Source organism: Aquarana catesbeiana, linkage group LG04 (genome assembly GCF_042186555.1).
Source record: "Aquarana catesbeiana isolate 2022-GZ linkage group LG04, ASM4218655v1, whole genome shotgun sequence".
In the NCBI taxonomy this organism is placed as follows: domain Eukaryota; kingdom Metazoa; phylum Chordata; class Amphibia; order Anura; family Ranidae; genus Aquarana; species Aquarana catesbeiana.
This window is the reverse complement of record NC_133327.1, coordinates 651176811-651189844: the sequence shown is the minus strand read 5'-3', so window position 1 is coordinate 651189844 and position 13034 is coordinate 651176811. Positions and strand designations below refer to the sequence as shown.

The 13034-nt window shown below is 43.6% G+C and overlaps 1 protein-coding gene and 1 long non-coding RNA gene across 5 annotated transcripts in view; one reads left to right on the top strand and one right to left on the bottom strand.

The window, feature by feature from the left end:
• The window catches only part of THADA (THADA armadillo repeat containing), a 904047-nt gene that overhangs the window by 750464 nt on the left and 140549 nt on the right, over positions 1–13034 (top strand). For all 4 annotated transcript variants that reach the window (XR_012244018.1, XM_073628459.1, XM_073628460.1 and 1 more), the window contains exon 36: positions 2417–2548. Coding sequence is in view for 3 of the 4 variants with exons in the window: in XM_073628459.1 (XP_073484560.1) it covers positions 2417–2548 (132 nt within the window). In the remaining variant the exon portion in view is untranslated. The remainder of the gene's footprint in view (positions 1–2416; positions 2549–13034) is intronic.
• The window catches only part of LOC141140916 (uncharacterized), an 86159-nt gene that overhangs the window by 72738 nt on the left and 387 nt on the right, over positions 1–13034 (bottom strand). Inside the window, exon 2 of the long non-coding RNA XR_012244019.1 lies at positions 5033–5139. This is a non-coding gene — a long non-coding RNA (uncharacterized lncRNA). The remainder of the gene's footprint in view (positions 1–5032; positions 5140–13034) is intronic.

The following is a 13034-nucleotide window of genomic DNA, read 5'->3' as shown; positions in this document are numbered from 1 at the left end:
TCCAGAATAAAGGGATCAATTATATAGCCGCTGACAGGAAAAAACATAGTAAATTACTTTTCTGAGATGCTATAGAGCCTGGTAGCATAGACAAGAGAGCCATCTCCGGGGTAGGTGTCAGGGGCCGATCATATAGGCCTTTGTGTATGGAGAAAACCTGTGACCAGAAGGGTTGAATTTTAGAGCAAATCCACCATATGTGGAGGTAACTCCCCTCCGCTGATCTGCACCGGCAACAGGCAGGGGGGGACCGACAAGAAAGTTTTGTGTAAGGTGCGGGGGTCCCAATACCATATGGAGATGATCTTAAAGTTTTTTTCTTGTGTGTAACAAGATATGGAGGATTTATGCGTGAAATGGAATGACTTTTGCCAGTCAATCATGGTCCTGTTGTCTAAAATTTAGCTTTGCTCCTACGACTTTCACTTTTGCAACATTATCTTGAATAAATTTGTGAGGAAAAATAATTTTTTGTGTGTGCAAATTAACAAATAATGGTTGCAATCAATGAAAGTGATTGTAAAGTCTTGTTTTTTTCCTACAAAAAATAACAAACAGGATATACGTACCTGCTCTGGTGCAGTGGATTTGCACAAAGCAGCCCGGATCCTCTTCTCGGGTCCCTCTTCTGTGATCCTGGCCCCTTCCTCCTGTTCAGTGCCCCCACAGCAAGCAGCTTGCTATGGGGGCACCTGAGCCTAGTCGCAGCTCCCTGTGTCCATTCAGACACGGAGCCCCGGCCCCGCCCCGCCCCCTCTCTCCCCTGATTGGCTAGCTGATTTTGATTGACAGTAGCGATAACCAATGGCGCTACTCCTGTGTCTCAGCCAATCAGGAGGGAGAATCTCGAACAGCTGAGACACTCATGGACATCGCTGAACAGAGAGGGGTATCAGGTAAATATGGGGGGGGGGGGGGGGGGGGGGACTGCTGCACACAGAAGGCTTTTTATCTTAATGCATAGAATGCATTAAGATAAAAAACCTACCTTTACAGCCCCTTTAAATTACAACCATAAAGAGGAAGACCCCTTAAAATTTGTGAGAGTGCAGATATAAAAACTATAAAGTAGAAACTTTTAGATCTGCTCTTTTGGACAGTGTTCAATGAAATAAGTGTACCCATGGGAAGATCCCCCTTCTATTCCTGTTTTGGTGACAACTATGGTTTTGGTTTGGTTCCTCATGCCTCTATAGGACACAGTAGTGATGTATGGGGTTAATGAGAGGAACCACTGAGCTGCACAGGGTGGGCCTAGGAGATTGGCACTACTAGAAGTGTTGGCTTCTTAACACACAATTCCTCTTTAACAGACCAGGCAGCGGGAAAGTGAAGTATTTATATTCTTCTTTTGCAGGGTGTTTATTTTTGGCCAAATTCAAGTTATGGCAAGTTTTATAATTATTATAATATAGTTATAGAGTTATAATAACCTATCTTGCACCAGTGTAAGTATGCATGTGCCATACCTGGGGGATCCCAGTGGAAGCTGGAGATCACTGTACTAGACACCACCACTACTACAGTGATCTCCACTAGCTTCTTGACTCCTGACCAAGCAGCTGCCCTGCTACGTTGCAAACATAGTTGGTCGCTCGCATGGCACGGGCACCCCATTCAGGGAACACTTTGCATTCTCTCGATAAATGCAAAACATTCTCTGATTGGACAAGATGGAGAAGCAGAATCTCGTTGTTCAATTAGAGAACACGTTGCAATCATTGAGAACATAAGAAGTGTTCTCTGAATGGCACCCTTGCCAAGCAAGCGACCTCCTGTGTTCACACTGCAGCAGGGCAGAAGCTTAGCATGGGATCCAGAAGCCAGCAGTTATCACTGTAGTAGCGGTGCTTACTACGGAGAGTCCAGCTTTCAGGGGGTTCCCAGAGGTATAATCTATACATACTTACATTGGTCCAAGATGTAAAAAATTGCCACACCTAGAATTTAGCTTTAAAGTAATATTAAAGTATTTTTTTTTTCTATATAACAAACATGTTATACTCGTCTGCTCTGTGTAGTGGTTTTGCACAGAGCAGCCCAGATCCTCCTCTTCTCAGGTCCCATGCCGACACTCCTGGCTCCTCTCTCCTGCCAGTTGCCCCCACAGCAAACAGCTTGTTCTGGGGGCACCCAAGCAGGTGCGTTACCGAGCTGCAGCTCTGTGTGTCCATTCACAAATGGAGCCGCGGGTCGGCCCTGCCCCCTCCATCTCCTCATTGGCTCACTGTCTGTGATTGACAGCAGCGGGAGCCAATGGCCCCCACTGCTGCCAAAAGCTAATCAGGAATGCGAGTCCCCGGAGAGGCAAGACTCTCATAGACATCGCTGGATCAAGAGGGGGCTTAGTTAACTATTAGCGGGGGCTACTGCACACAGAAGGTTTTTTACTAATATATCTAACTTTGTCCTACAGGTATATCAGATACTTTACAGCTATGGATGTGTGTGGTGCAGCTGCTGCAAAGTGAGGATCCGGATGTCAGAGAAGTGATGGTGGACATCATCCGTGTTTATCACACTCAGAAAAACAAACTTTCAGAAACAGGTAGGCTTCTCCATGCACGTCATGTCATGGTCAGTCAGCTCTGTAACCCTTCCATAGTCCCCGGCTTTCCAATACCAGCTACACGTGTGAAGTTTACTAAAGAGTACCTTTCCTTGAATGTTTTCTTCATGTTCCTGCGTGTGTGTATACTAGATGACTGCGTCAATTGGCATATTGCTGGGATTCTCATTCTTTTTCAACTGATATTCCCAGCTACAGGGAAAATACTTATGCATGTTGCTCTAAATTGCAGGAGATAAAGTGGTATGGAACCCAAAACCATATATATTGCAGCTTACTAATCCTTAGATGTGGTGGCTGCATTTGTTTTCTTTTTTTTTTAGGCTTATTTCCCCTCTGTTTTTCACCTGATCATCTGGCCAGTAAAGCACCTCCTGTGTTAGAGTGCCCCCTGGGTGAAAGAGTAACATAGACACCTTTGGTAAGGGGGGGGGGGTGTGTTAAATGTACTATCAGTGGGAGGGGTAGTGTTCCATGGTTGGGGTCAATGGGAGGCATAGTGCCCCAGTGTTGATGTCGCTAACTAAAATGATGCCCCATTGTTGGTGTCAATGGGAGGAAAAGTACCCCAAGGGCCAGATAAAGGCAAGCAAAGGGCTGCAGTTTGGAGACCAATGGCCTGACTCATGGGTGCTCAACCTGTGGCTATCCAGCTGTTGCAGAACTACAAGTCCCATCATGCCTCTGCCTTTGTAACTGCTCATGCTTGTAACTGGCAGCCTTAAAATGCCTTATGGGAATTGTAGTTCCATAACAGCTGGAGGGACACAGGTTCAGCACCCATGCTCTAACTGCTACAAAGCCTCAAAAAATAAAACTAATACAGTCATAACATCTAAGAATAAGTAAGCTGCAATATAATGTTTGCTCTTGGATTTAAAGTGGAGTTCCAGCCTGGGTGACTACAAATGCTGTAGCTTCTGATGTTTAATATAAGGACACTTACTTTTCCTGGGAGCCCACGATGTCGGCACCCGAAGCTGACCCGTCCATCCGCTCTGGGTGCAGGCGCCAGCATCCTTACTAAGGGAAGCAGGGAGTTTCCTACTGCACAGACACACTGCGCTTTCTGAATGATCCCACTGTTTTCTAGGACCTGTGTGTCTTCCAGAAGACAGCGGAGGGGTGGGGGGGAGGCCGGATGTTTCATAGATCGCTGCACAACGATGCAGTGATCTTCCACGGATACCTGTCAAAACCGACCTTTTAGGGGGTAGGGGGAACTAGTGGAGCTCTGATTTAGTATGGCTTTAAAGGGGTTGCAAACCTTCATATTTTTTCACCTTAATTTTCCTATGCATTAAGGTGAAAAAATACCTGTCAGCGACCGGCCCCCCAGCCCCCCGTTTTACTTACCTGAACCCTCAAACTTGACCTGCGGGGATGCACTTTTCCTCTGCCTGGGGTTCTCGGCTCTTGATTGGATAGATTGATATCAGCGTAGCCATTGGCTAGTGCCGGGGGGCGGGGCCGAGTCCTGCATTCGGCCTCTATGGACGCCGAATGCTGGACTCGGGAGCGCGCCCACGAGGTAACTCCCTCAGGGAAGCGCTTCTCCGAGGGGGTTATCAGATATGAGGTGGAGCCGCGAGAGCCGCCGGGGGACCCCAGAAGACGAGGTTCGGGGCCACTCTGTGCAAAACGAGCTGCACAGTGGGGGTAAGTATGATATGTTTGTTATTTAAAAAAAAAAATAAAAAATTACCTTTACAATAACTTTAAGACCAATTTTAGATCTAGAACCAGCACTAGATCCCATATCTTTTTGTATTGTGGATCCATGCATACAGAATACCTGGAGTGTCTCCTGTATACTCAGGGTGCCATAGGACATGGAACGTATGCAAGAATTAGCTGATTGCCACAGCAGTAGTAATTTGTTTGATGAATGTTGTAACAACTCTTTGAAATGCATGTTGTTTTCAATTGAAAAGATTCATAGTGTAATTAAAGGGATGCCTGGGAACTTGCAGAATGACTTAGAGAGTTCAACTGCCTAATTAATACTAGCAGATAAAAGTTCCATAGATGTAAAAGGCAGACATATATCTTTACAAGGGAGCACTTCTCATGAGTGGATTGAAGCAGCACATGATAAGAATATAGTTAAAAGCCCTTTTGTAATGTGCTGATAGTGTGTGCTTGACAAATGTCCTGCTTAATTTCCAGGGATGGGGGGAGTTTTATAAGGGGGGATCCATTAGACTGGAAGAGAAGACACTGGAGCACCAGTCACTGATTGGCGGGGGCAGCGTTGACATCGTAGGTGGTGCTGATCTTCAGAACATCTAAAAGCTTTTTCTTTACATGCGTATGGGAAGGTATGCAATGTATCACTTCTACAACACCAACACAGTGCTTCTTAATGAACAGGGCTTATGTAGTGTAAGTGTTCATTAAATTGGTGAAATTTAGGCAAACAGAGAAATGCACAGATACAATGGATACAAGGGAGCTGTTTACCTGCAAACAATTTGTATTCCTGTCAATCCAGTCTTGAGATTTTCACAGTCCCATCATACAGCACAGACAGGTAGAGGACACCACTTAAAGTTTAAGTGTTAGTTCACCTATGTAAAAAAAAAAAAGGGGGGCCATTTGTCCAGCACACAAAAAAAAAGTGCATACTTTAGAAGACATACCTGTTGGTCAATCTCTGCTTCCACCAACCTTCACAAAAAAATAATATCCTGACGATCCATACCAACCTGTGCCCCCAGCATTGCTCTTCCTTGTTCACAAACTGGCGCATGGGCATTCCACTCTCCCTCCCCCTGTCACAGTAGCGCTGAGCTCACATCTATGCGGTACCTTGGCTATGGACAATTATAATATGTATTTTTGCTATGCAGACTTTTCTCAGTTACAGTAACTACTGCTGGAAACAAAAGGAGGCACCTTGATGACAATCCGTATTTTCCCTCTACTGGATAAGAAGTGAAATATTTTTCTGCACTGTTCCTCCTCACCAGTCATATTGTCCCTTAATCACCGTCACACCAGTCACATTGCCCCTAATCACCACCATACCAGTCACATTGCCCCTAATCACCACCATACCAGTCACATTGCCCCTAATCACCACAGTACCAGTCACGTTGCCCCTAATCACCGCCATACCAGTCACATTGCCCCTAATTACTGTCACACCAGTCACATTGCCCCTAATCACCGCCACACCGGTCATATTGCCCCTAATCACCACCACACCAGTCACATTGCTCCTAATCACTGTCACACCAGTCACATTGCTCCTAATCACCGCCATACCAGTCATATTGCCCCTAACTACTACTACTGCTGGAAACAAAAGGAGGCACCTTGATGACAATCCGTATTTTCCCTCTACTGGATAGGAAGTGAAAATATTTTTCTGCACTGTTCCTCCTCACCAGTCATATTGTCCCCTAATCACCGTCACACCAGTCATATTGTGTCTAATCACTACCATATCAGCCATAATCACCGCCATAGCAGTCACATTGCCCCTAATCACCACCATACCAGTCACATTGCCCCTAATCACCACCATACCAGTCACATTGCCCCTTATCACCACCATACCAGTCACATTGCCCCTTATCACCACCATACCAGTCACATTGCCCCTAATCACCACCGTACCAGTCACATTGCCCCTAATCACCGCCATACCAGTCACATTGCCCCTAATCACCACTATACCAGTCACATTGCCCCTAATCACCACCGTACCAGTCATGTTGCCCCTAATCACCACCATACCAGTCACATTCCCCCTAATCACTGTCACACCAGTCACATTGCCCCTAATCACCGCCACACCGGTCACATTGCCCCTAATCACCTCCACACCGGTCACATTGCCCCTAATCACCGCCACACCAGTCATATTGCCCCTAATCACCACCATACCAGTCACATTGCCCCTAATCACTGCCACACCAGTCACATTGCCCCTAATCACCGCCATACTAGTCATTTGCCCCTAATCACCGCCATGCCAGTCATATTGCCCCTAATCACTGTCACACCGTTCACATTATTCTAATCACTGCCAAACCAGTCATATTGCCCCTAATCACCGCCACACCAGTTACAGTGTCCCTAATCACTGCCACACCAGTCATATTGTCCCTGATCACCTGCATACCAGTCATATTGTCTCTAATCACCGTCACACCAGTTAGTATCCCTGATTATTATTAGTTGCATAATTTATGCCCCTCGATAGTCTGAAATTGCTCCTTGTGTTTTGGGCCTCTCTATGTGGCTAGGCTGTGAAAAAGTCTCATGCGTGGTATTGTCATACTCAGAAGGAGTAGCAGAATATGTTTTGGGTTGTATTTTATGTCTATACTGTGTGTTAGAAAAATCTTATTAATTGACAATGCATTTTCTAAAAACCTGACATAAAAAATGACATTTTCAAAAGATTCACTATGCCTTTCAGAAATAACTTTGAAGTGGTTTGCTCTCTAAAATGGGGTTCATTTTTTGGGGTATCCTTGTGCTCCAGGACCTCCAAAAATGTGATAGGTAGTCCTGATATTAGATGTGTAACTTATGCACTTAGAACATCTGAAGGTGCTCCTTGGATTATGGTCCCCCTCTATGTGGCTAGGCTGGAAAAAAGTCTCACGCATGTGGGGGGTATTTGTACTGTCCTGGGATTTTAGAGCCTCAAGAAAAAAGGAAGTTCATCAGGACTAATCGATTTTCATATATATATATATATATATATATATATATATATATAGCATAGATTGTAGGCTCTCTAACTTGTGGACACGGGTCAGCATGGGCACCCTGACCGGTCTGCTACCATGCAGCCCCACACACAACAAACTGTGATGCCCATTTTTTCTGCTTTAAAGTGTTGCTAAACCCACAACAGAAAAATCAGTCTGTATATGCAGTAAAGCATGCTTATTATACTGTGGAACCTAAGGGGTTAATCATCTGCATTGTATAAAAAGGCTGTTTGGTCCTGTATTCTCTGATCTATTCCTTCTTCCACAGTCCCCAATCCATCTGCTGATAGTACAGAGCCTTTGAGGCACTCTGCACATGCTCATTTTGTTGCGTATTGCTAGAGTTTTTTTGTTTATTTTTGTTTTTTATGGGAGGGTGCATGTGATCAGCACAGGGCCCATCAGCACTGTCTAGACAAGAGGGGCAAGGTAGAATGAAAACTCCTCCTACAAGCTTTAGTCAGACACTGATAGAAGTCACAAGACTGCTATATACTGCTGATGAGAAAAAAGTATTTAGCAGTTTATATTTACTAAAATTATTGCATTTCCAAGTTCTGTTTACTGTGGGAGACCAGATATAGTGAATGCAGGGTACTCGGTTTGCATACCCTGGCAAAAATTGTGAAATTTTGGCATTAATATTGAAAATATGACTGATCATGCCAAAAAACTGTCTTTTATTTAAGGATAGCAATCACATGAAGCCATTTATTATCACATAGTTTTTAGGATCCTTTTTAAATCATAATGATAACAGATAAAACATTGACATACCCTGGAATGTTTGACCTTGGTACAGACACACGGAATGATGGCACACACAGGTTAAAATGGAAATTAAACGTTAATTTCCCACATTTGTGGCTTTTAAATCACAATTAGTGTCTGCATATAAATAGTCGATGCTTTTGTTAGCTCTCACATGGATGCACTAAGCAGGCTAGACACTAAGCCATGAGGAGGTAGAAAAGAACAGTCAAAAGACCTGCATAACAAGGTAATGAATCTTTCCAAAGATGGAATAGGATATTAAAAGATATCCAAAGCCTTGAATATGTCAGTCAGTACTGTTCATTCACTTAGAAGTGGAAAATTTGGGGATCTCTTGATACCAAGCCAAGGTCAGGTAGATCGAGAAAGATTTCAGCCACAACTGCCACAGGAACTGTTCAGGATACAAAGAAAAACCCACAGGTAACCTCAGGAGAAATACAGGGTGCTCTGGAAAAAGATAGTGTGGTTGTTTTTAATGAGCACAAAACAATGATACCTGAACAAAAAACAGCTGCATGGTCAAGTTGCCAGAAAGAAGCCTTTACTGCACAAGTTCCACAAAAATATGGTTACAATATGCCCAACAACACCTTGACATGCCTTATTGGCTTTTTTGTGGCATTGGCGCAGTAAAGGCTTTATTCTGGCAGTTCAACCATGCAGCTCTTTTTTGTTCAAGTATCGTTGAATTGTGTTCCTTAACAACCACACCGTCTTTTTGGAAAGCAGCCTGTATTTCTCCTGCGGTTACCCATGGGTTTTTCTTTGTATCCTGGGCAATTCTTCCGCCAGTTGTGGCTGCAATATTTCTTGGTATCAAAAGAGCCCCTCATTTTCCACTTCTTAATAAGTGATTAAACAGTACTGACTGGCATATTCAAGGCTTTGGATATCTTTTTATATCCTTGTTACGCAGGTATTTTGACTGTTCTTTTCTACCTCCTCATGGCTCAGTGTCTAGCCTGCTTAGTGCATCCATGTGAGAGCTAACAAACTTTATTGAATATTTATACACAGATACTAATTGTGATATGAAAAGCCACAAATGTGGGAAACTAACCTTTAATTGCCATTTTACCCTGCGTGTGCCACCTTCTGTGTCTGTACCAAGGCCAAACATTCCAGGGTATGTAAACTTTTTATCAGGGCCATTTGGGTGATTTCTGTTATCATTATGAATTAAAAGGGATCCAAAAAACTATGTGATAATAAATGGCTTCATGTGATTGCTAGCTTTAAATAAAAGACAGTTTTTTGGCACGATCAGTCATATTTATAATATTAATGTCAAAATTTCACAATTTCTGCCAGGGTATGCAAACTTTTGAGCATGACTGTGTGTACACACACACACACCATTGAAAAATTATTCCTACCCCTTGAAATTTTCCACATTTTGTCTTGTATTGTATTTTATTGGGATTTTATGTGAAAGACCAACACAAAGTGGCACATAATTGTGAAGTGGAAAGAAAATGATAAATGGTTTTCATCATTTTTACAAATAAACATGTGAAAAGTGTGGCGTGCATTTGTATTTAGCCTCTTTACTCTGATAACCCTAACTAAAGTCTGGATTTAGGTCTGGACTTTGACTGGGCCATTCTAACACATAAAAATGCTTTGATCTAAAGCATTCCATTGTAGCTCTGGCGGTATGTTTAGGATCGTAGTCCTGCTGGAAGGTGAACCTCCGCCCCCTCAAGTCTTTTGCAGACTCTTAACAGGTTTCCTTCTAAGATTGCCCTGTATTTGGCTTCATCCACCTTCCCATCAACTCTGACCAGCTTCCCTGTCTCTGCTGAAGAAAAGCATTCCCACAGCATGATAATGCCACCACCATGTTTCACAGTGGGGATGGTGTGTTCAGGGTGATGTGCAGTGTTAGTTTTCCACCACACATAGCATTTTGCTTTTAGGCCAAAAAGTTTAATTTTGGTCTCATCTGACCAGAGCACCTTCTTCCACATGTTTGCTGTGTCCCCCACACGGCTTCTCCGCAAGATGCAAATGGCACTATTAATGGCTTTCTGTCAACAATGGCTTTCTTCTTGCCACTCTTCCATAAAGGCCAGATTTGTGGAGAGCACCACTAATAGTTGTCCTGTGGACAGATTCTCTCACCTGAGCTGTGGATCTCTGCATCTCCTCCAGAGTTATCATGGGCCTCTTGACTGCTTCTCTAATTTATCCTCTCCTTGCCCGGCCTGTCAGTTTAGGTGGACGGCCATGTCTTGGTAGGTTTGCAGTTGTGCCATACTCTTTCCATTTCTGGATGATGGATTGAACAGAGCTCCGTGAAATGTTCAAAGCTTGGGATATTTATTTTTATAACCTAACCCTGCTTTAAACTTCTCCACAACTTGATCCCTGACTGTCTGGTGTGTTCCTTGGCCTTCATGATGCTGTTTGTTCACTAAGGCCTCATTCACACGAGGCGGACTCCGTTTCCACAGAGCCCACCTCGGTCCGCCGGGGAGATCTCTCCGCTGAGCCGGCGGATGACAGGTCCCTCTTTGCTCACTGAGCGGGGAGAGGCTTGTCAGGCGCCGCTGCTGCCTATGGAGGGATCGGATGAAAACGGAAAGCATGTCCGTTTTCATCAGATCTCACTCAATTCGATCCGCCAGCGACGGATCCGGACATAGGGCCATCCGTCTGCTTTTAGCGGATCGGACGGGTTCGGATGTCATGTCTCCGCTGACATCCGTCGCTCCATAGGCTAACATGGAGCGCCCGTTCAGGTCCGCCGTCAAAACCGACAGGCGGACCTGAACGGTCCGATCATGTGAAAGGGGCCTAAGGTTCTCTAACAAACCTCCTGAGGACTTCACAGAACAGCTGTATTTATACTGAAATTAAATTACACACAGGTGGACTACTATCTACTAATTAGGTGACTTCTGAAGGCAATTGGTTCCACTACATTTTAGTTAGGGGTATCAGAGTAAAGGGAGCTGAATACAAAAGCATGCCACACTTTTTTCATATATTTATTTGTTAAAAAAAAATGAAAACCATTTATCATTTTCCTTCCACATCACAATTATGTGCCACTTTGTGTGGGTCTATCACATAAAATCCCAATAAAATACATTTACGTGTTTTTCATGTAACATGACAAAATGTGGAAAGTTTCAAGGGGTATGAATACTTTTTCAAGGCACCGTGTATGTGTGCGTGTATGTACAGTGGGGACGGAAATATTCAGACCCCCTTAAATTTTTCACTCTTTGTTATATTGCAGCCATTTGCTAAAATCATTTAAGTTCATTTTTTTTCCTCATTAATGTACACACAGCACCCCATATTGACAGAAAAACACAGAATTGTTGACATTTTTGCAGATTTATTAAAAAAGAAAAACTGAAATATCACATGGTCCTAAGTATTCAGACCCTTTGCTCAGTATTTAGTAGAAGCCCCTTTTGAGCTAATACAGCTATGAGTCTTTTTGGGAAAGATGCAACATGTTTTTCACACCTGGATTTGGGGATCCTCTGCCATTCCTCCTTGCAGATCCTCTCCAGTTCTGTCAGGTTGGATGGTAAACGTTGGTGGACAGCCATTTTTAGGTCTCTCCAGAGATGCTCAATTGGGTTTAAGTCAGGGCTCTCGCTGGGCCATTCAAGAACAGTCACGGAGTTGTTGTGAAGCCACTCCTTCGTTATTTTATCTGTGTGCTTAGGGTCATTGTCTTGTTGGACGATAAACCTTCGTCCCAGTCTGAGGTCCTGAGCACTCTGGAGAAGGTTTTCGTCCAGGATATCCCTGTACTTGGTCACATTCATCTTTCCCTTGATTGCAACCAGTCGTCCTGTCCCTGCAGCTGAAAAAAACCCCCACAGCATGATGCTGCCATCACCATGCTTCACTGTTTTGTGAACTGTATTGGGACTGTATTGGACAGGTGATGAGCAGTGCCTGGTTTTCTCCACACATACCACTTAGAATTAAGGCCAAAAAGTTCTATCTTGGTCTCATCGGACCAAAGAATCTTATTTCTCACCATCTTGGAGTCCTTCAGGTGTTTTTTTTAGCAAACTCCATGCGGGCTTTCATGTGTCTTGCACTGAGGAGAGGCTTCCGTCGGGCCACTCTGCCATAAAGCCCCGACTGGTGGAGGGCTGCAGTGATGGTTGACTTTCTACAACTTTCTCCCATCTGCATCTCTGGAGCTCAGCCACAGTGATCTTTGGGTTCTTCTTTACCTCTCTCACCAAGGCTCTTCTCCCCCGATAGCTCCGTTTGGCCGGAAGGCCAACTCTAGGAAGGGTTCTGGTCGTCCCAAACGTCTTCCATTTAATGATTATGGAGGCCACTGTGCTCTTAGGAACCTTAAGTGCAGCAGAATTTTTTTTGTAACCTTGGCCAGATCTGTGCCTTGCCACAATTCTGTCTCTGAGCTCTTCAGGCAGTTCCTTTGACCTCATGATTCTCATTTGCTCTGACATGCACTGTGAGCTGTAAGGTCTTATATAGACAAGTGTGTGGCTTTCCTAATTAAGTGCAATCAGTATAATCAAACACAGCTGGACTCAAATGAAGGTGTAGAACCATCTCAAGGATGATCAGAAGAAATGGACAGCACCTGAGTTAAATATATGAGTGTCACAGCAAAGGGTCTGAATACTTAGGATCATTTGATATTTCAGTTTTTCTTTTTTAATAAATCTGCAAAAATGTCAACAATTCTGTGTTTTTCTGTCAATATGGGGTGCTGTGTGTACATTAATGAGGAAAAAAATGAACTTAAATGATTTTAGCAAATGGCTGCAATATAACAAAGAAAAAAAATAATTAAGGGGGTCTGAATACTTTCCATCCCCACTATATGTATATATATATATATATATATATATATATATATATATATATATATATATATATATATATATATAGTTTAACTGAAGCTCTTGCTGTGTTTAGGGAACTGGGCAGACTTTAAGAAAGAA